Here is a 24,635-nt window from a genome sequence, read left to right as displayed (position 1 = left end):
CGCTTGCGAGCTTCGTTGTGAATTTTGACATTTTTATGAACTTTTTTTACTTAATGTTATAAAAAAATCACGATGTACGGAAGCCGCTAAGTGGTTAAGGATGACAGTATAAGGTAGTGCTTGCATATATCAGTAAATGACGAGTCAGGCTTCTGTTTCATCTTAGGTCTCTGTTGTTTCTTGGATATGCTGCTGATAATAATAGAACCTTTGTATTTTCTTTATGATCACGCTCTTGTTTCATTTTGATCTGCATCTTTCTATTATTTCTGTATGCCCATTGTCACAAAGCAGATGGAAACACGTTTTGTACATGATTAAAACTAGAATAATATTAAAAACATGCAGATGATCCTTTGGCCTCTCTTGCAAAGTGAAACTAAATTGCAACAAAAACAATTAAAAGAATCGTACTGCATTCAGTAATGTTGATGGTGATATGTTTCTGGGGTGATTTTTAACAATTTCTTCGTTGCAGCTTTCTTAATTCAATTTTCTCCTTTCCCAAATTTTAAAAATGTATTCGTTGCAGCTTTCTTAATTCAATTTTCTCCTTTCCCAAATTTTGAAAGCAGCCACTTTTTCTTTCTAATGGATACACATGCAACCTCTGACCACATTATTTCAGTAAAGGTGTCCTAATGTTCACGTTGCTTCTCATCTTTGTGTTATTCACTGATTCTTCCCCCTGTTTATTTTGTTTTGTTATCGCTATCACTTGTGCCTTTATTTTTATTCATTTTAAGCCTTTCTTTCTCTCTACTCCATCTAAAACCACTGTTCGCACTTAACTGAACTCTAAACATTTTCCTGTCTTATCTACTGTTTTATCCAAATCCTGTTCATACCATTTTCCATTCATGATTACTTCCCCAATCCAACCCAAACAATCCATATACCTGTGGCACAAAACTGATTGAGGATGACTGGTTCTTTCCTGGCTGCTCCGATCCAGCACTGGCCACTCGGCAACAGGAGTTGGAGGAGGAGCTGGCTCAAGCTCAGGGGCTCCGTCAACACAGAGCCAAGAAGCAGGCTGTCCCGGTCCAAAGAAGTCTACAGGTAGGCACATGCAGTAAATTGAATGAACAGAAAGAAAATTGATAAAACCCTAGTAGCCTTACCTGCTTTTAAATGCTCCTAATCGCACATTTTCTACCTCCAGTAAAGCTTAAACTACTGTGCATATTCTATTGTCTTTACAATGTGCTCCATTGTGGGCACATTTGTCTTACCAACACCTCCTTGTTATAATAATATCTCCACTAAAATTTATTTTACTACCAATCCAAAAACAATATTTCTAAATCAGAGTTTTTATACAACCATTTGAGTATCTGTTCTTACCTTCAGGAGGATTTTGAATTTGATGGAAAAACACCATTCCTGGACTACAAAAGCACCTCAGAGAGCACAATTCTATTGGAAGGGGAAAGCATGGGAGGTTGGTGGCATGAGTACAGTACTCCTGGCACAGGTGGGAGAATCCCTAGACAGTTTACACCAGCATGCACCTACCTGATTGCCCTCAAGTCTGGGTTGACGTTTTGGTTTTCTCCATCCATTATATACACATTTTTCTTTTTAAAATAATTTATAATAAATAATAAATAATTTTTAATATTTAAAAAAAAAATGTTTTTTATCCCCCAATCACACCTACACATATACACTACATCAAATGGACTCTATGCTCCACATGTTTCAGCTATGGAGGCGTGCCAGCTTCCGGTCTCCATGCTAACATATGGTAATCACAGTGATGCAAAGTTTACCTATTGTCTCCTGGAATCTATTTTAATATAATGTGATCCTTCTTCACTTCGCGTCTTCACTACATCGCATATTTTTTAATGAAGTATAAAAAAAATCATAACAATGTCAATATCTGTTCTGTTCATTCTGTTCAGACATAGGCTTTATCATCATCAAATCATCAAAAGCCTATTGTCATCATACACGGCTGCGTATAACGAAATTGGTGGTGCTACTCCACAAAGTGTGTTTTCCCAGTAAAAGAACATAAATAAGTAATATAGAAATATAAAGAGTCACATCCTGTTAAGGTACATTCTAAAATATTGCACAATCTAAGATATTATTGCACAGAAGGCATTGTGTGTCGTGCGAGGGCTGGCAATGTCTTCCAGTGAGGGCAGAGAGCAGCCGATGATCTTCTGGGCAGTGTTGATCATTCTCTGCATGGCCTTTCTGTCTGCTGCTGTGCTTCCAGCGTACCACACTGTAATGCAGTATGCCAGGATGCTCTCCACAGTGGCTCTATAGAAGGTTACCAGAAGCTTAGTGTCCAAGTTGTTCCTCCTGAGTACCCTCAGGAAATGGAGTCGTTTATGGGCCTTCTTCACCACTGCCGTGGTGTTGGTAGACCAGGAGAGCTTGTCCGTGATGTGGACCCCCAGGAATTTGAAGGACTGGACCCTGTCTACGCATACTCCATTTATGAGGATTGGGGCCAGATCGATGCTGCGTTTACGAAAGTCCAGGATTATTTCTTTAGTTTTCGTGGTGTTCAGTGTGAGATTGTTCACCAAACACCACAAAGACAGTTTGTTGACCTCATCTCTGTAGGCAGACTCATCCCCTCCTGAGATGAGTCCGACCACAGTGGTGTCATCGGCAAATTTGATGATGGAGTTAGACTGGTGGGTTGGTGTACAGTCGTATGTGTACAGGGAGTACAGAAGAGGACTCAGTACACAGCCTTGAGGGGAGACAGTGCTCAGTGTAATGGAGGAAGAGAGGTGGGGACCAAGTCTAACAGTTTATGGACGGTTGGTTAAGAACTTCTTAATCCAGCAGCAGATGGAAGAGGATGGTCCAAGGTGGGAGAGTGTCAGCCAGAATGTCCGGTATTATAGTGTTGAAGGCTGAGCTATAGTCAATGAAAATCATCCTCACGTAGTTCCCATGGTGCTCCAGGTGGCTCAGTGCTGTGTTGAGCTACGGCGATGGCGTCCTCAGTGGACCTATTTGCTCTATAAGTAAACTTGTGAGGGTCAACTGAGGGAGGGATTGTATCCCTGATATGGCGGGCGACCAACTTTTCAAGCACTTCATGATCACAGGCATAAGTGCAACAGGCCTATAATCATTCAGGCTGTCAATGGTTGGCTTTTTAGGGACAGGGATAAAATTCTAGCAGTAAAACTTACGAATTCTGTAAAAAAAATTACAAATACAAACTTACAAATTATGTGCAAAGGGAATTCACAGATGGGAGTTTTTATTACAAATTGTATGCAATGGCTTGCAGGTACTCTATATTCATTGGACGCCTGTGACAGTCAATGGCACTAGCCGATGTGTTAAATGAGTGCTCTTATTGATATTTTTATGTTTGATAAAAATGACCATCTAATCTAATGTATTTCAACATTGCAAGTTCTCCCAGAGTGAATGAAGGTTCATTGGACGCCTATGACACTCAATGGCAGCAGCCGATGTGTTAAATGAGTGCTCTTATTGATGTGTTAAAAGAGTGCTCTTATTGATATTTTGATATTAGATATTTAGATCGTTTCAACCGTATTTAGATCGTTTCAACAGTATTTAGATCGTTTCAACAGTATTTAGATCGTTTCAACAGTATTTAGATTGTTTCAACAGTATTTAGAGTCTAAATACTGTTGAAACGATCTAAATACTGTCTAACTAAAAGTATACCAATACTTTTATTTGTTTGATTAAAAATGACCATCTAATCTAAAGTATTTCAACATTGCAAGTTCTCCCAGAGAGAATGAAGGTTCATTGGACTGCTTCAATAAAAACACCATCTGTGAATTTGCTTTTTAATAAATCGACAGTAGATGGCAGCAGCCGATCAGGCGACCAAAAGGCGACAAAAAAGACCGGCGACCCGAAAGACGACGACCAAACTTCCAGGCTACCTGAAGACCGCGACCAAAAGACCGGTGACCAAAAGACCGGCGACCAATCGACCGTGTACCCTCAAAAGCGGAGCTAGAGTGAGCTGACGCCCGCACAAACCACTGATATGGCAAGCCACAAGTTTTTTTAGAAGAGGATGCCTTCCTGGGAATTCATATTCAAAATTGAACTGAAAATGCTAGGATTCACATGGATCGCCTGATGCTCTTCATGTGTGGGTATGGTGCTGGTTGGCTGGCTTCATGGTAAAGCCAGTTGTTAATCAACAAGTTCGACTGTCCTCATGCTTTACAAAACAAGAAAGGGGGACTTGGACTCAAACTCTCATTAACCAGTTTTTTTTGGTATTTATATATAACTATTTTCACTGTGAGTACAGTATTTTACATTTTTTTAAATATATATATATATATATATTATATTTAGATAATACATTAGTCTTTTTATATGCCTATAACTGTAATATTTAATAAATACACTTATTGATAATTGTACTTGTGTACTTATATAATCGGATGGATGGACGGACGGGAGGGAGCGAGGGGGAGAGGAAGGGAGAGGCAGAGGGATTATACATAGGCACACACACATTCAATATGAAATGAAAATACAAAAGGGATAATATTATTTTTTCACATCTTGATAAATTGTCAAGGCTTCATTTTGAGTTTTGTCACAGGAACAAACAAATGCTGGGTCAGAAGCCTAGCCTCATCAAGTAGGGAAAGAGAGAGACTCGAGGCTTTAATCGGCACTTACTCTGGTCTAATTGTGAAACATAAATTGTGAAGCAAAACAAAGTCTAGTTGACTTGCTAAGCAAAACTGTATGACACGATACCTTTGTTTTAAAAATGTCAAAACTTTTTTTTTTGAACTACCAGCATCAAACTATTGAACTTATCAGTTACACAACCCCACGTTGTCACACATTTAAATAATGTTATTTCTATGACGAATGGACAATCTGGTACGCCTCCATCTCTTTGTACTGAAAACATAAGGTTTTGGCATGCATGAGGCTTATCAGAGCATTCATATTCATGTTTTTGCATTTTCATCCATGTACAGTGTTTGTATTCAACGTGCATGCTGGTTGAACTGACTAGTTTATTGGGGTCATTATTGTTAAATGTGCTGATCTCTTGTGAAATTATGTACACAATCTGTTACAAATTTGGACATTGTTGGCCATGTTCCCAATGGTATAGTGTCCAGACTTCAGAATTGTGTATGTTGCAAGCTAGCTCCCACCTGTGGTAAGAATGCTTTTTTGTGTTTTTCTTTATTTATATGTTTATGCATGGTTTATAGTGCAAATTGCCAAATTAAATTTTGTAGCAACTTGTTTAATGTGGCATATACAGTGGGGCAAATAAGTATTCAGTCAGCCACCAATTGTATTATCCTACTTGAAAAGATTAGAGTGGCCTGTAATTGTCAACATGGGTAAACCTCAACCATGAGAGACAGAATGTGGAAAAAACACCCAGACAATCACATTGTTTGGTTTTTAAAGAATTTATTTCAAAATTAGAGTGGAAAATAAGTATTTGGTCAGCTACAAACAAGCAAGATTTCTGGCTGTCAAAGAGGTCTAACTTCTTCTAACGAGGTCTCCACTTGTTACCTGTATTATAGCATCTGTTTTAACTCACTATCGGTATAAAAGACACCTGTCCACAACCTCAGTCTCTCACACTCCAAACTCCACTATGGCCAAGACCAAAGAGCTGTCGAAGGACACCAGAGACAAAATTGTAGATCTGCACCATGCTGGGAAGACTGAATCTGCAATAGGTAAAACACTTGATGTAAAGAAATCAACTGTGGGAGCAACTATTAGAGAATGGAAGGCAAACAAGACCACTGATAATCTCCCTCGATGTGGGGCTCCATGCAAGATCTCACCGTGGCGTCAAAATGATAACAAGAACGGTGAGCAAAAATCCCAGAACCACACGGGGGGGACCAAGTGAATGACCTACAGAGAGCTGGGACCATAGTAACAAAGGCTACCGGTACTCGGACGTTTGGCCGAACGGACGTTTGGCCGAACGGACGTTTGGCCGAACGGACGTTTGGCCGAACGGACGTTTGGCCGAACGGACGTTTGGCCGAACGGACGTTTGGCCGAACGGACGTTTGGCCGAACGGACGTTTGGCCGAACGGACGTTTGGCCGAACGGACGTTTGGCCGAACGGACGTTTCGCGGGCGCGGGATTCGCGCGCTGGCCCCGCCCCTGGATCGTGTGTGTACGTTTTTTTTCAACCTCGGCCCGCGGGATTTTTAATCCGGCCCGCTGCCGGCGTTGTCCAAATTATAGTAAAAATCAATGACCTCATTCATTTCCCTTACCGCTCATCACTCAATTTATTAGTCTACCGTCAATGGCAGCCCGGGAACAAGAACTCTTGGGCGGGCAGATGTAGCAGAACTGAGCCGTAGGATGAGTTTTCCCCATGAAAAGACAGCAATGGGGTAAAATCCAGCCTAAAACAGCATTTAATGATTAAATACAAATACTGGAGCTCTTTGGACACTAGAACCGAGCCCAGGGGAGTGATATCCTCGGTAAAATGGAGCGATGAAGGGAAATACGTCCATATACGTCCATTCGCCAAACGGCCCAAAATGCACTAAAATGGGGTCAAATCCAGCCTAAAACATCATTTAATGATTAAATACAAATACTGGAGCTCTTTGGACACTAGAACCGAGCCCAGGGGAGTGATTTCCCCGGTAAAATGCAGCGATGAAGGGAAATTCGTCCATATACGTCCATTCGCCAAACGGCCCAAAATGCACTAAAATGGGGTCAAATCCAGCCGAAAACATCATTTAATGATCAAATACAAATACTGGAGCTCTTTGGACACTAGAACCGAGCCCAGGGGAGTGATTTCCCCGGTAAAATGCAGCGATGAAGGGAAATGCGTCCATATACGTCCATTCGCCAAACGGCCCAAAATGCACTAAAATGGGGTCAAATCCAGCCGAAAAGAGCATTTAATGATGAAATACAAATACTGGAGCTCTTTGGACACTAGAACCGAGCCCAGGGGATTGATTTCCACGGTAAAATGCAGCGATGAAGGGAATTGCGTCCATATACGTCCATTCGCCAAACGGATTATCAGTGGTCTTGTATGTCTTCCATTCTCTAATTATTGCTCCCACAGTTGATTTCTTTACATCAAGCTTTTTACCTATTGCAGATTCAGTCTTCCCAGCATGGTGCAGATCTACAATTTTGTCTCTGGTGTCCTTCGACAGCTCTTTGGTCTTGGTCATAGTGGAGTTTGGAGTGTGAGAGACTGAGGTTGTGGACAGGTGTCTTTTATACCGATAATGAGTTAAAACTGATGCTATAATACAGGTAACGAGTGGAGACCTCGTTAGACCTCGTTAGAAGAAGTTAGACCTCTTTGACAGCCAGAAATCTAGCTTGTTTGTAGGTGACCAAATACTTATTTTCAACTCTAACTTTGAAAAAAATTCTTTAAAAATCAAACAATGTGATTTTCTCTTTTTTTATTCCACATTCTGTCTCTCATGGTTGAGGTTTACCCATGTTAACAATTACAGGCCTCTAATTTTTTCAAGTAGGAGAACTTGCACAATTGGTGGTTCACTAAATACTTATTTGTCCCACTGTAGCATAAGATGAATTCACTCCCGAATGCAGTTTGAAATCACAAATTTTCCTGAACTTTAGGAGACATGTTTCTCAACACAACCTTATACCTGATGCCGTTTTTTCTTCTTATATTACTTCGGATCCGATTCCGATTGAAATATTGTCAATACCAATCTGACCCAATAACCCATTTTAAACCATTAAAAATAATTCGAAAAATAATGTGACCAGTAAATTATAAATCATATTTTTATATTAATGTATGTCCTGCTGGTTACTCTTTAAGAAATCTCATGTTTACAAATATTACACAAAGATGTGTTCATAGACAGTGGTACTCCCACTCAGTAGACATGTTATTCTACTGGTCTGATCTACAGCATCCGAAAAACACCATTATACTAAAAACAGACATGACAACTAGATCGGATCCACCTCACAGCTCTGGGATCCTGGGTTCAAATCCAGGTCATGTCCGTCTGTGTGGAGTTTGCATGTTCTCCCCGTGAGTTCTCCTGCGTGAGTTTCCTCCGGGTACTCGGGTTTCCTCCCACATTCCAAAAACATGCATGGTCGACTGATTGGACACTTTAAATTGCCCCTAGGTATGGGTGTGAGTATGCATGGTTGTCTGTCTCCTTGTGCCCTGCGATCGGCTGGCCACCGATTAAGGGTGTGCCCCGCCTCTGGCCCAGAGACAGCTGGGATTGGCGCCAGCACCCCCCGCGATCCTAATGAGGATAAAGCGGTTCAGAAAATGACATGAGACACAAACAACAGCCTTTCTTTCTGAATATTACAATGTATGACTTAGTGAGAGCTAATTTCCTGCAGCACACCAGATAATCTCTTGTAGAGGTAATAAAAGAATCGTAGAATGGTGATTATGAATGTATTTGTAAAAATCATCTGATTACCATATTAATGGCTACTACCCATTAGTCTGGATTAAACAGTATTTGAATACAATGTGGTCATGTGAGTTAAAAAAAATCTTGCCAAAGCTATTCATAAGACATCTGGTGAAAAATCTTCAATTTTTAATATCGCAATACTGTCATCCTTCACCATATTGTGGCTTCAACAATTCCGGCTTCAGTACCATGTGATTTTTTTATCTTAAGTATCAAAATCAAAAATGTCAAAATTATTGCTGAAATGTGCAAGCAGAAGACACGTCCCTGTTTTCTGCTTGCCGCTCACAAAAATGGGGGAAGACAGGGGACTGTCACTCAACTCGGCTCTGAAAAAAAAATGTCAGGCAGCGGGCGGTGGCCGTCCCTTTTATCCGTAAATATAGCTTCCTGGGCAGACTAGTTGGCTGGGAGCCTCGGTGAGGTTGGATTTTTTTCAGAAATGGGCGCCCCAGGTGACCTTACGGCGGTCGCCTTCGCCCTTAACCGAAATTAGGGCACGCTCAGCGAACTGGACGGCAGGGAGCCTCCGTGAAGGTGGATTTCTTTTTCAGAAATTCAAGCCCCGGGCAACCTTGTGGCGGACGCTTTCACTTTCATCCGGAAATAGAACTCTCTCAGCGGACTGGACTCAGGGTAACAGAGCTGAATGTTTCAAAGTGCAAGTTCCTTGCGCCGTTACGGCGGATGCCTCCCCCTTTATCCGAAAATAGAGCTCTCTGGGCGGGTAAGGTGGCTGACTGCGCGGAGGAGCGAAGTGGAAGTTTAATTTCTCCCAAAACAATGTCGGCAATAAATATGAAGAACGTGGTCTTAGTACTTTGACCAATCGTAAGAAACTTTCAATATGGCTCACAGTTTGAAACAGTGTCCCAGAGATTGATGACAACATGGTCATATGGCAATTGCCTTGACATTCTCATGTCCTTGTTAAAAAAGCATATTTGTACCAACACTATTCTGACTGTTAGTACAGTACTTTGAGTATTTACATTTTTTTAAATATATCGATTATATTTAGATATACATTAATGTCTTCTCATATTCCTATAACTTTAACATTTAATAAATATACTTCTTGCTAATTGTACTTGTATTTTTGTTTATGTGCAAAAACATATAGCATTGTCACAATAATAGGGGTGATTCTACAACGCAGTCTTTCGATTATCGTGGCCATATCTGGTCTACATTATCCGTAAAATTGAGGGATTACTGCATATAGCAAAAATCGGAATTTTTGTTTTTTCTTAATATTGTTCAGCCCTACTTTGGAATTAGGCAATTGTTTTGTTCTCTCAATTAATTCAGTCTTTACAACAACATTCTTTTTTGGTGCATCAAATCTTTTCATGATTTTTATTTTCTAACATATTTTACCTTTACTGGGCGTTTGTTTTTCACCACTACGTAAATGCATTTGAATGAAAGGTTTGTGTCGACCCTCATTTTTAATTTTTTATCCTATTCTATTGAAAGAGAAAATGTTTAAACAAATCAAAACCAAGGTTACAAAACATTGTGCAGGACTTTGTGAATCAGTATTTTTCCTGTTGTCTGGCACAAGTGTATAATGTATGTATGATGTCAAAAAGCTATCTATTTGCTCTTTTTCCCTTTTAGACGGTTTACGAACTGTCGTAGAGGATCTGGAGCTAGAAAGAAATCAATTACAAGAGCAGATTCTGAGCCTAGAAGAGCAGTGTGGAGACCTAGAAGATCGTCTTCAGCTGCAGGCTCGCATTGAGATCTTACAGGTAAGATCATTCTTTAACCACAACTGCAATTTAAGAAACACCAAACGCTTTCTTTCCTCGTGACCACAATGTACACTAACATTCACCCAGTATAAGTAAATGGTTGTGCACTGGCACATTTTAACAAACCCTTCTAACACATTTGTCGTTTGATATAGATGAAGATGAGCAACCACAATGGGTCCCACATGTGTGTTAGGTCTCATGTATGTGTGCGTTAGAGAGGACCTCTGGCGGTGAATCCTATTGTTGTGGTGTGTGCTATTAACTAGTAACATTTTATTTGGTATTGAATGTCTGTAGCCGTCAATGGCAGGCAAAGAGTTAAAAGGGGTGCTATTTAAAGACCCATTTTCATAGATTTGTACAGACCAATTAAATGATAGAATCTTGTCAAGGAGTATTCAAAATGAAATGATCAAGACCAGGGGTGGGAAAACTATTATTAAAACTATTCCATAAAGGGCCGCAGTAGATGTGGACTTTCGTTCCAACCTTTAAAGAGGAACCCTTCCACAAATCTGGTATCTTAGAAGTCCAACCAGTGGATGGCTGGTGCTTCTTCTTTCTGCAGAAACCTCATTGGTTAAACTGTCTGTGCTGGATCGGTTGGAAGAAAAAATGGTGCCCACAGCAGACCAGTTTGTCCACCCCTGATATAGACTCAAACAGATCCATAACAATTGAAATTGTATCAAAAAATAATTTATGTAACATTGCCATCAGCTTTAAAAAAAACAAAACAAAAACAGACATCACAAGACTGAAGAGGCCAGCATAGCACTATGCCACAATGGAAAATGATTACTATATTGAGGGGTTCTTATTGATTTTATCATGAAATACAAAAAAAGTGGGAAAATGGGTCCACAAGAACATGATGTTGTACCATACAGGTTAGAACTAAACTGGCTCAAACACCAAAACGCGGCCCTTGTGACACAGTGCGCCACTGATGCAAAGTTGGTGTTGAAAATGTAATAGTTTGTCATCTGAAATTAAATCACAAATCACAACAAATTAAAACAAAATAACAGCATTTTTACATGGTGCACCTTTGAAGATGCTGTATGGGGAATTAATGCTGCCAAGCCTTGTTATTTTGGTTACAATGCCATTGATTTTATATATATGAACATATTTCATGTAATTAGAAGGCCATCATGAAAATGACTGGATGGTCTCTTTAATGTCTATGTGCTACACTGTTGTTTTTGTGACCCCCCATAGGGCACCGACATATGTGTGCAGTGGTAATTGCTGCAAATATCTATGGCTTTATTGAATTGTAATCCTCACTTCAGATTTTGTTTCTCCCCTCACAGAATGAGTCAGATAAATTTCAGACTCAACTTACCAGCATTCGTAGTCAGCAGAGCAGGGAAATGGAAAAACACCAGCTGCTGGTTAGCAGTCTCAATAATGAACTTAAGGGGTAGGTTATTCTAATGATGATGCATTGTATGTTTATTTTGTTACGATACCACACTTCTGTAGAAATTGTTTAGAAATTCCCATTCTGAATTTATTAGAGGAAAATTATCATTCCAATCTCATAAACAGCGTTCAAGGTAAAAAAAACAACAACATTTTATTGCCACTTAAACTTAATCTTTGCAATTGAATGTTCCTAAAGCTTTATTATTTTGTAAATGTATTAGAATGTTCCCAAAGCTCTACTCATTTGGTCATTAAAATATAAAACTATTTGTTGTGGTGACAGGGTGACAGAGTGGCTCACAGTTCTGAGATCAAATGAATCAATTCCATATAACTACCAAAGCGTTCTGTCACAATCCTCATGCTCACGCGAGAAGGCTATGGTAGGCAGTGTTTCCCAACCTATAAATATACATTCTTCCCTCGATTATCGCGACTTCACTTATCCCGAATTCACTTCTTCGCGATTTTTTCTGCTATTATTTAAAAAAAAAATCTAACGTTCATCAAATGTGAAAATCCCTGCTGAAACTTGTAAGGGGAAGCCACTCTTGCTTATAGGACTCAGCACTGGGGAAAAAAAGGTAGAAATAATAGATTTTTTGATTATCACAGCCATGTCTGGTCCAGATTAAACGCAATATTCGAGGGATTACTATATTGGATTGGATTGGATTGGATAACTTTATTCATCCCGTATTCGGGAAATTTCATTGTGACAGTAGCAAGAAAAGGCATAGTTATAAGTTAGACAGTACAGTCGCAAAGGCCGCACAACAACAAAGCAAAAGCCAAAAGTACAAAGCAAATCAAAGTAAATGGAAACTGGAAAATGGAAAAAAAAAACTGGAACCACACACAGGAAGTCTTCCACAAGATGGGGAACTTCTGCAGACTGTGACCGAGGTAGAGAATATGCAGAGTCACTCTTCCAAGCTTATCTGCACAGTTCCTCAGTAGTCTGGAGCTGAAGACAACAGTTTCAGAGTAGGGCACCTCGACTCCGTTGCTAGTAAGCGCCGACAGCTCTTCCATCTTATCCCACGATGGAACGGTTGGTCAGAAGCGTTGCCTCTTCTCCCGGCACTTTTGCCCAGCTCCGAATCCCCGGCGGCACCGAGTTGTTGCTCCTTCCGCTCCGTATTGTAACAGCTAGTCCCATGTGTGTGACAGCGTAGGCATGGCTGAATGGTTCCAAAAAAAAGTAGCCGAAAGAAGCCAGGCTAACAGAACAAGGAAAGTTGTAAAAACATTAAAGTAAAAAATATAAAGTACAAAGTAAAGTAAAAAGGAATGTATTAAGAAATATTAAAATGTAATTAAAAAAAGATAGGAGGGCTGTAAATAACGAAAAACATAAGAGTGTACAGAGCTACTTCCACTGGCTCCCGCGTGAACGGCGCCATATATATATACATGTGTGTGCGCGCGCATACGGATGTGTGTATGCGTATTCTCGTCGTCCGCTCACTCCCTGATGGGATCAATTCTTCTAGGTCCTCATCAATTAGGGGGCAGGGGGATTAGGGTTAGCTTTCTGATGTCCTCTCGTCATTCCAGCTTCACGGCCGTATCTTCGTCGTACATCCCTCATAATGCTGGTTCTTTCTTTTATTCTTTGGAGGTGGGCTGTCTTAGTTCGCCTGAGAAAACATATATTTTCATTTATAACAGCATACATAGCTCGCGCCACAACATGCATACATTTCCAGAGGGGAAGAGCGTCCACTTCCCGTGTGTCTCCCCCTTAACCGCACGAACCCATTAAAATGGTTCCTACCAGGTGAATTTTGTACAAAAGAACGCTACAGTGTAAAATGATTTATGCCACAATGGCGTGCTGCGCTTTTAGCATATCAAGGAACATCAATATTTAGGAGGCATTTTCAACGGCGACTTAAAATCCAAACATAGCTGGAATAGTGTCGGCGTAGTCTTTCTTCCCAGGTGATGTGCGCGATGCGAAATTCACTCGCAACAAAAATAGGAAATGTCAAGATGTCGGCCTTTATAACATGCGGCACATCACACCCCTGTTATTACTGCATGTACAATCGTCAACAATATATTTTGCTCGCCAAATGCGTTTACAACAGAAACAAGATTATTACAAGATTTAAGTCGTTTTCTTGTTTTTTGACGTAATTTGAATTTAAAGTTGTTTGTTCTCAACTTTTGGCGACATAAAGTCTGTGTGAGCATAACATTGCTTTTTGCGTAATATGAGAAGATTTAAGTAATGGGTGAAAAAGTCAAAATTGTTAGATTTAAAAACGTTCTACATCACTTGAACCGGGAGTTGCTCTGGGTCCACAGACATCAACTTTTGTTGACATGAGGTCGATGTGCAAAATTTGCTTTTGGAATAATTTTTGGGGAACAACTTTATATTCTTAATATAGGCAACATAATTTTAAATTATGAGATTTTCAGATGGTTGTGTGCCTTGATATTTTTTCATTGCAAAATGTATGCCACAGCTCGGAAAAGGTTTGGAAACACTGATGTTTGGGACTATACCTGTGATGACACTGAAACATATAACCGTTCCAGAGGTCAATAAGGGGTCACAGGCAATCTTCCCTCTAAACTGCAAGCGTGCGCAAATGAACACTACACTTCTTCGCGCACAAACATGCACCGCACAAAATGAAATCTAACCTGAATGGTAAAAAAAAAAAAAAAAAACATTTTTTTCTGTGGCATTTTGCAACGCAAACGCAACTCAGAGTGGCAGCCTGTCCCTGACAAACGACAAGAAACGGTAAAACTATGACTAAACCTGTGTCCAGCCAACGATGTGATGCGAGTCACGTCACGTGTGTTTACTTCCGCGGCATAAGTAAATGTTAACGACATTGATTGGCTATGTTAGTTACGTGTTATGCATGTTTTGCAGGTTAGCATATAGCCAACGGTTCGCTGGAGCTGCTACCAACCCTTTATCATAGCGAAACGACCGGGCTGTGGCAGAGCCACTCAACAATGCAAAGTAAAAAAGAAATACGGTTCTTTTAAAATGGAATAGCTCTCTGAGTATGTGCACATAGAAGAACAAGTGGTGAAATTGGGTGAGAAAGGTCTCCTCTGCAAAACATGCAGCGAAGCTAAAGCTAAAGTTTTCCGATGGAAAAATATTGCATATAGAGGGAAGCTTCACTATCTCAAGTGACACATTCAGCAGAAAAGTCATTTGAATGACAAGTAAGAAGGACAGACGTGAAAAATAAGCTAAAATTTAGGTCAGATTCGTGCATATTCTAGTGACATTTATTAAGATATTTTATTCATAGATATTAATCATTACATTTTATTATGACTCGATAATTTATGGGTAGTACATATGCACCTGTTTATGGCAGGTTTGATACTGGTATGTGCCCATAGCGAGCAATTATGATGTTGCTTACACTGGTCCACAGTGTGCTCAGGGAGATTGTCTGTATGACCAGACATGAACAATTAGAGGTAACATTGGTCACAGGTGACTTTTAAAGTATGAATTGGATCATTCGGTGCTTTTGGCTGTCATCAGGGATTAAATAGAACTAAAAATGACCACTTTTTAACACCTGATCTTAAAATCTCTTCAATGTCTTGTGTTTGAGCAAATTAGGCATTTTTTAAGATAAATATTTCTGTACCCATTTTAGCCTCAGTAACACACAAGAATGCCTGGAAAGCTCACTCATTGAGAAGGAGAACACCTTAGCCAAGACTGCAGAAAAACTTCAGCTCATCAACAGACTCGAAGAATCCCTGAGTGAAAAAGAGATTTATTGCAGAGAGATGTCTGATAAACTCATTCAGACTGAGCAAGCTGTAAGTGTTGTTTTGTCTTTTAAATAGCTTTTTTTCTTTACAAATTCTGGCCATACACTGTGTGATAAATATTAATTAATAGATGGAATCCTGTCAAAGAGCATTCAAAAATAAACAATCAAGACAGATCTGTAGCTATAGAAATTGTACCCCAAAACATCATGTTCTGTATTTTCTGGACTTTAAGTCACAGGTGTTTTTTTTATTTTATTTTAATAACTTTGTCTGGCGTTGCGACTTCCTCTCAAGTGTGATTTTTGTGTGAAATTATTTACACGGACACAATTCCACCCGTGAAATAGCGTGGGAGATAGAGTGCGGGAGAGAGACCGTGGGAAAGAGAGTACAGGAGAGCGAGAGCGTGAGAGAGGAACAAGGCCTAAAATGCAGAGGTACTTGCTGTAAAATATATCCTTAAAAAGGCCCCGTGATTTGGCAGTCAAAGGGTTGAACTAACACGTCTTACAGTGTATGCCCATCTTTATCTTTAATCAGTGTCCATGTTTGGATATCGGATGAACTAATTATCTAATTTCTTATACTCAGCTTGAGAATGTTATCAAGAAAAGCCATGTCTTGGAGAAACACATCTCTGAGTTAAAAGCTGAAGTCTTAGACCTCACGCAGCGACTGAGGGGGCTGAGAGAAAAGGTGCACGTTCATCTATTCTAATTTATATAATGCTGGAAATTGTCCTATGTAACATTATCCCTTTTTTGTCTTTTGATTATGTCCAGACTCAGAAGCAAGAGGACTTCATAGGCACATTACAAACTGAACTTGATCAAACAAATGAGGAATTAGACAAACTAAACATATCACACCAGGAAGAAAGGGCCCAACTCATTCATGATCTTCAAAGTTGTGAGCGGGAAATCGATGATCTAAAAGATGTTTTGTTGGAAAAAGAAAAAGCACTCAATGCCAACATGTTGGAGTACGCAGAACAGGTTACAGTTCTCAAAAGAGAGCTTCATTTCAAAGAAGAAAATTTAATTCAAGTAGAAAATGCATTGACAAAGGCAACAGATCGAGAGGCCCAAATTATTAAAGACTCCCAGACTGCAGATCAGCAAACCCTTAAAAATAAGTTAGCGGAGCTTGTCGGAAATATGAAGGATATTGAAATGGAGTTAGACAAAACCAAAGAAGAAATCAAGTCTAAATTAGTCGAAAATCATAACCTAATAATACAGGCCAAAGAGGATAAGAAAACTATTCAGGACCTCCAAGAAGAGTCTGATAAACAGATTTTGAGCCTCCGTACTCAACTTTCTGAATATGAAAGAATTGTCTCTTCATTACGGGAACAGCTGACCCAAAGACAACAAGAGTCCGATAAACTCATTTTCCAGCTGAAGGAAATAAATACTAACAATGAGAAAAATACTTTTAATGAAGCAGAAACAAATGAACAAGAACTGAAAACTTTAAAGGAAGAAAAGAACAAACTCCTATCTCAGCTGGAAAAATGCAATTCTGACATAGAATTGATGTCTGAAGAATTAAAGAAACGAGCAGAGAGCGAAGACAATGTCCTAAAAGAGAAGGCACAATGCATGGAAATCATAGCCTCACTGGAAAATCAGCTGAAGGCAAGTGAGAAACAGGCAGTGGATGAGAGACAGAGTTATAGTGCTGAATTGCAGATTGTGGTTTTGGAAAATCAAAAACTGTGCAAAGAACTTGATGAGAAAAAAGGAAACATCTCAAAAATTAATGACCTCTTAAACCGTATGGAATCTGAAAAAAAGCAGTTGCAAGGAAATCTTATAGAGGCCACTGCAAATCTTGAACAACAGAATTTGAATGGAAGGCAACTAAGTGAAAGCGTTACATCTAGTCTTCAATTTAACAACAGTCTAAAGAGGGAAATGGAAAAATTAATGCAAGAAAACAAACGACTTGAACTGAAAGTAACAGAGAGCATAAAGAAAATTTTAGAAGTGAAAGCCGAAAGAGATTCTTTGCATGCCACATTATCAATATTAGAATCACAACATTCACAAAACAACATTATTATTCGTGAACTTGAAAAAAATAAAGATGATTTAATTTTACTGACAAGTGATTTAAAGAAAAATCTTGAGCAAAACATTATCTCGCACAATGAGGTTGTTCTGGCAAAAACAAATGAGTGCAGTAATCTCAACCAATTAATCAGAGAGAAGGACGACTCCATCACACAACTCCAAGCACAATTACAGGGATACATTTGTAAAGTAGATGAATTGCACCTTGTCATAGAAAAAAAACAGCAGATTATCTGTGATATTGAAATAGAATTAGAGACTCAAAATGTTGAGCAAAAACAACTCAAAGCAACTATCTCTCTTTTTCAAGAGCAGGACTTAAGTCTAAAGTCTGGGTTATTGGAGAAGGATACAGCTTTGAAGGAAAAACAGCAAGAATGTCAAAGTTTGCATGATGAAACTTTTTTGCAAAAGATTTCTGTATCGAAGCTTCAAGTGGAAGTTGAGTCACTTAATTCAGAACACTCTCAACTTTGCAAGGATCTCAAAGAAAGAGAAACTGAGGTGAAAAATATGGCACAGCAGTGCCAAACGCTCAAAGATAACCTTGATGATGTAAACCTGACTGTGAAAGCTCTAAAAAATGAAATAAATGAATTGGAACAGAAGTCCAGAAAATTCAAATCAGAAGCAAACTCTAAGGAAACAGAGTTGGGAACACTTAAAACTAAAATGGATAAAATGGCAGAAAAAAACCAAAACCTTCAAACAGTTTTAAAAACCCAAGAAAATGAGCTTGGTAACAAAATACTCAGTCTTTCCAAGCTTGAAAAAGAACTCAAAGTCACTGTTGAGCAGAACTCCAGTCTCAGCATGAAAGTAACTTGTCTCGCAGATGACAATAGACAGCTACAAAAAGAATTGGCGCAGAACATTTCTTTGGCCTCTGAATTAAACACTGAAATTAGTCTACTCAAAGTACAGAAATGTGAATTTGAAGTACAAATATCAAATGACAAGAAGATGATTAATGAACTTTTAAATGTAAAAAATGAGCTTATTGATTCACTACGTAATGCAAAGACGGTCCTGCATGAAAAGGAAATGTCAAATGAACAAAATTTGCTTGACAAAACAAATGAATGTAGTACGCTTGTTGAAACACTGAACGAAAGAAGTGAATATATTCAAAAATTGCGAGAGCAAATTCATGATCTAAAGATTCAAATGAATCAGCTAAACCACTCATTGGTTGAGAAAGAAGAAATCTTGTTTGAAAAGCATTCTCTCATTGATGCCCACCAGGTGCAGCAAAGGGAATTGCAGGACACGATAGCTATGCTTCAAGAGCAGGAATGTGTCTTGAAAACAGGACTAATTGAGAAGGATACAATGATTCAGCAGAAATCAGTTGAATGCATTGGTCATCAGAATGAAATCACTTTGCAGAAAGACCTGATCTCACAGATGCAGTGTGAGGTTGACTCATCCCGGCGAGAATACTTGATAACAAAGCAACAATTAGAAGAAAAGGAACACATGTTAAAAGATATAACAATTAATTGTGAACTCCAAAAAGAAGAGCTAAATGAACGTAGTGAATCCATTATTAAATTTGAGGGTCAGATTCTAGCCATAAAAGAAAACTTAGTGGAGATGGATATTAAAGTGACCAACTCAAAGGGTTCCATAGATATGCTCACTTTGGAAAATTGTCAGCTTATCCAAGACAAGGAGGAAATGAAAGCTGAGTTAATTGAATTAAAAGATGCCATTCAAGTACAGACCGATGAGAATATAAAATTAAAATTTGATATGGAGAAATCTTTGGTCGAGGTTTCCGAAGTAGACGAAGAACTTAAATGTCTAAAAACAGCCCTTAATGATGGAAAGCTGCAACTAAAGACTGCACAGTCCGAAAACGAGCATCTTATTGTAACCATCCAAAAAAAAGATGACTCCCTGAAACAACTTGATAGAAGGGTTTCTGAACAGGAAGAGCAGATTAAACTGAAAGATAATGAGATGTGTAGTTTAAGGCTTCAATATACCGAACTTGAAGATTCTGTATGCAAACTCAGAGATCAAGTCCAAAGTCTTACCTCAGAGTCATCCACATTAAAAGATGTATTGGAGAGAAAGGAGCAGTGTAATCTTGAAAATCAAAGAAACATATCATTAGTAAATGAAAATTTGGATTGTAATCTTCAAGACAAGGAAAAAGAGTGTGAGATGTTAAAAGACCACATTTCACACCTGGAAGAACATGCTTCTAAGATTAACAATACTCTCCAAATACAGTCAGTAGAAGCCGACAATTTGAAAAAAGAACTGCAAGAAAAAGAAAATAATCTTACAGAACAATCACAATCCCTTCAAGATTTACAGAGAACAGCTGATGAGTTGTTGCTTTTTAAAACTCATTTCATGGAAAGCACAGTGTTAGTGACAAAGCTGCAGAGCCAAATGCAAATGCTCTCTGCTGACGCATCACACCACAAAAAATCAGCTGAAGAAATACAAAGGGCCTTCATTAACCTGCAGGAAAAATATGCATCCAATTTGGAAGATTTCCACGGAATGAGAAAACAACTTTCTCAAAAGAATGATGAAGTGTTAACCCTTAAGACTCTATCAGATGAACATGACACGGCCAATGCTGCTGTAGAAAATTTGAGATGTGATCTGTCTTTACTCCAACATCAGCTTGAAAAGGCACAGAACCTACATTTTAAGACATCCAAAGAAAAGGATGAAGCATTTGCCTCTCATCAAGCAAGTGTGTCTCTTTTGAAAATTGAAATCGAAAGACTAAAAGCTGAACATCTTCAAACTGTGGCGCAAATGAATGCGTTGACAGAGAACCTCAAGCAAAAAGAAGTGGCTCTACATGCAGTTAACAATCAATACAGTGCCCAAGCCAAACAAACATCTCACCTTCTTTCTGAAATACAGAAACTGGAATTGCAAAATAAGAAGCTTAGTGAAGAAATTAGTTTGTCAAATATAGAGCGCCAAAGGTCTCTCACTGCTGCCAATAATGAAAATATGCGCTTAGCTGAAGATATTAGAAAACATCTTGCAGAGAAGGAAGAGTTGGAGAGGCAACATCATCAAATTTGGGAAGCCCAGAAGGAGCTCAAGGTTCAGTTGGAGCAACAGTCCACCAGCATGAATGAAAGCATCCAGCAAATGGTGCATGAAAAGGAAATCCTTCAAATAAAGGTTAGTGCCAAAGATGAGGAAATTTCTCGACTAAAAGAGAATATTCATAAGGTAGAGCAAATTCTGCAGGACACTGAAAAAGAGTGGCTTTTAGTTCTAGATAAAGAAAAACAAGATAATAAACTAATTGTAGAACAATTAAATAATGTTGAAAATGAAATTACATCTAAAGATGTTAAGGGTAAATTCTTTTTTAAAAAAAGACCTGGACAGTAAAGATTGCAATTAAAACTGTCTGTAACATTCTCTGCTATTGAAAGAGGTAATCTACTGAGTGCTAAAGAGTTTCAGGCATCTGTCTAGCATACAACTTGAAAAGGTCATTGGTGAAGGAAAAAGATAATGAAAATGATATTTTGCAACAGGCTCTCGGGGCTGTAGAGCAAGAATTAGAAAAACTTTTAGCAAAAATTAATGGCTCTGGTGCTATTGTGTTGCCACTTTAATTGAGGACAAAACAAATTGAAATATGTCGAAGTAGGTGGTTTGAAAAAAAAGTATGACAATACTTTAACAGATATTCAACAAATGTAAAAGGCAATTGATGGCCAAAAGACAAGTAATTATGAAAAAAAGTCGAGGAATTACATTTTTACAAGACAGAATTGAGACTTTACAAACTCCACTCAAGAGTGAAACAGAAAAGGGGATTTCTTTCACATTTTTACATAGTGAGCTCAAAGCAAAAGATGAGCATATCAATTCATTGAAAAATCAGATAACTCAACAAAAGGAATTTGTTTTTGGGCTAGCTCAGCAAAATGAAAAGGTTGCATCGATTGCCCACGTCATGGAGTCTGCCTTAAATGAAAGAGTGAAACTTGGTAAGGAAAATACCGTATTTTCACACCTGAAAGTCTAAATTTTTCTCTAAAATCATCGATGCGCCCAATCAGTCGGTGCGCCTTGTTTGTGCACTAAATTCAAATTTTTGTATGACCCTGACCACTTGTGTGACTGGATTTCTTTTTTTCCAACACACTACTTATTGCGATGAACAGCGAGGAGGAACAGCTTTGCGAGCGGCTTGGGAGTGATGAATGTCGGATGGCCGCCAACATATAGGTTCAATACAAAGGCAGGCAGCGCCGCATGAGTTACGTGACGATTTGGAATGGATTGTCGATGCCCGGGAGAAAGTTCCGGCGAGTACTGTAGTTTGAGCTTCCGTCAAAGCTGGAATCACTATTACGAAACGCCACGACGAACACGCTGACCTTGACAATGTTATGGAACCCAGCATTGTTGGCCAACTGTATATGTCGGATACAGACGATGAGGACTTTGACAAATTTGTAGGTGTTTGAATACTTTGACTTATATTTTCGCGAATATACATTATGTCAATAAAACAAAATCAAACTCAGTTTTGCTTCTATTGCCCTTTTTACAACATACGCTAACATGCATGCTATTAGCTATGCTGTGTCGTGCTAGCACATAGCACACATGCTATGTGCTATGCTTTGTGTCATGCTAGCACAACCATAGCAGCGCACCCTTTAAAACGAAACACCCATGTATTGATAAAAAACTAAACACACTCGCAACTGAGACTACACCCTTTAGGGCGCTGCTTTTTATAGGTGTGAAAATACGGTATGTGTCTATCAAATCAAATAGAAATCTTACAACACGATAACCACACATACACAAAGAGGTATGAGGAAGTTTGTCTCCAGCTAAAAGAATGTAATTCATCTTTAAGGGAGAATAAAATCAAGAAGTTAGAATTAGAAAAGCTTGAGCTTCTCAATGAAAATAATGACCTAAAATGTGAAATAACAAGGATAAAGAATAAAAAAGTGGAGCCAAGAAAAAAAATCAAGCTTTGCTCCCTATTGAAAAGGATCTGTTGAAAAAAATTGAAGAGTTTGAAAAAATTAATAATAAAAATTCAGACAGCAAAAGCATTACACTTTTTTTAAGAGAACTAGTCAAAACTACACAAGCTCAGTCCACAGCAACATTTTATGAAGAGGTTTTCTCTCTTTGAAAAAGAATGACTTGATAAAGAAAAGGAGATAAATTATTACAAAATTCAAACCAATAAATTGGCTGAACAACTGCAAGCCGAATGAAAGAGTCTGCAACTGACAAGTGAAAGTGTCATTATCCAGCAGCTTGAGGGAAGTTCTGCTGAGCAAAAAAATACTTTTGAACAAAACAAAAAGAGAATGATGGAAAAGTTTGAAGCGCTTCAGCATAAAATTAAGGAATGTGAAGGTCAATTCAAAGAGATCTTTCAACACGGATAACACTGAGGAGTTAGAGAAAGAGCTCACACAAGTAAATCAGGAAAAGGCAATACTGCTGAAAAAGACAAAGGCTGCATTACTAACACGAAAAGAGACTCTGAATAAAGCTCAAGAAAAGGAAAATCATTTAACCAAAGAATTAAATGAACTCAAAGTTGACTACATAGCTCTCTTTGAACAACACTGCCAGCAGACAAATGAGTTCAATGCAGTCCAAATAAAATGTAACGACCAACAAGCGGAAGTGGGCTGACTAAATAGAACATATTTGTCTAATTTAGAGGAACTGATGGCTTTAAGACAGATTGTCCAGGAGAAGGATGACACTTTGCATGAAGTTTCTCGGGCAGAGAGCATGAGGCAATGGCATTCTATACCAACCTTGCAAACACGTTCGGAAAGTAAAGACAATACTTTTTTGTTAATGGAGGAAAGAACAGAAACAAATATCCAAAAAGTCTTGGAGGATCTCGTGTCCTCAGATCTCGAAAATGTTCAGTGTCATTGAAAGAGCTCCTAGTGTAGTTAAAAAAATAGGACAGAAACGATTGAGAAATATCCACTGTCTTAAAATGTTTGAGGATATATTACAAAATAAGCAAAATAAAACTATTTTGGATGAAATGTTAGACATCCAGAAAGTATTGGCAGAGACACAGCATCGACTGTGAGAAGAAATACAATTTAACCAAGATGTGTGAAACATCAGAGTTGGACTGTACTGGAAAAACTATACATGTTGCATCAATGAGGCAAGACAATGCAATTGCCTTGCAAATAATTGATGACCTGAGGACTGAGTTAGTTACTCTTTATACACAGCTAAACCAGTGCAAGCATTTAAAATAAATTATGTTTGAAGACATCTAAGACGTCCATCAAGCACAGACACGCAAATGAAAATGAAATGACCTCTGCTCACAGTTCTACTATACAAATTGAAGCAACTGTGAAACATAAGAATGATGAGTCTGAGATTTAAAAAAAAAAAAAGAAGAGCTGATTGTTTCACATCTGTTGCATTTAACCAAGAACAAACCAAGACATTTCCATTACTAGGATGAAAAGAGAAATTGACTGTTTTCATAAATCCCAAGACAATTGTGGTAAAGTAAGTGATCAGGATAACCATAATAAAATAATACTTCTAACCATGAAACTTCAAGCAGCCTTAGTCTCATGGAAATAACTTTTGATGGAAAATGCATCATTAAAAGAGGAATGTGGAATGTCTTGCTTCGACAACCTCATTTTCAAGACTAAACCAAGACAATCGGGACCTGGAAATCAATTTAAAATATCTTGGCACAGAAGAAGCGATGCGATGATATTTTGTGGAAAGAAAATATACGTCTTTCGAAAAGAATTGAAAAGATGCACAGTAGTTATGAGTTACAGTTGCGAATGAAAGATGATGTGATCAATGAGCTGAAAGATATTATGAAAAAGCACAGCCAAGAAATGAGAAGTCTCAAGGAGAACATTAAAATTTTAGAAGATAAGGGTCTACTGTAAATAGAGCTAGATAATGTCCAAGGGATTTCAGACAAGGTGAACAATGAAAGCGAATACTTGGAAAGTGTGATCCTTGAAAATTACAAAAACATTGACATGCAGAATCAATCAGGGATTTGCAAGCCCAGAACATCCAGCTCTCTACTCATCTTGAAACTACTGCATGGTGTCATGCCAA

General features: G+C 38.6%; 1 protein-coding gene across 6 annotated transcripts in view; it reads left to right on the top strand.

Moving 5' to 3' along the window:
* The window catches only part of LOC144070696 (uncharacterized), an 88,031-nt gene that overhangs the window by 48,956 nt on the left and 14,440 nt on the right, over positions 1-24,635 (top strand). For 4 of the 6 annotated variants that reach the window (XR_013299432.1, XM_077595120.1, XM_077595122.1 and 1 more), the window contains 7 exons: positions 956-1,062; positions 1,354-1,477; positions 10,091-10,224; positions 11,550-11,659; positions 15,318-15,486; positions 16,033-16,137; positions 16,224-20,684. Coding sequence is in view for 5 of the 6 variants with exons in the window: in XM_077595120.1 (XP_077451246.1) it covers positions 956-1,062; positions 1,354-1,477; positions 10,091-10,224; positions 11,550-11,659; positions 15,318-15,486; positions 16,033-16,137; positions 16,224-20,684 (5,210 nt within the window). In the remaining variant the exon portion in view is untranslated. The remainder of the gene's footprint in view (positions 1-955; positions 1,063-1,353; positions 1,478-10,090; positions 10,225-11,549; positions 11,660-15,317; positions 15,487-16,032; positions 16,138-16,223; positions 20,685-24,635) is intronic. The other 2 variants (XM_077595123.1, XM_077595124.1) reach the window with 2 other exon arrangements.

Source organism: Stigmatopora argus, chromosome 2 (genome assembly GCF_051989625.1).
Source record: "Stigmatopora argus isolate UIUO_Sarg chromosome 2, RoL_Sarg_1.0, whole genome shotgun sequence".
NCBI classification, from domain to species: Eukaryota; Metazoa; Chordata; class Actinopteri; order Syngnathiformes; family Syngnathidae; genus Stigmatopora; species Stigmatopora argus.
This window is presented reverse-complemented; position numbering and strand designations above follow the sequence as displayed.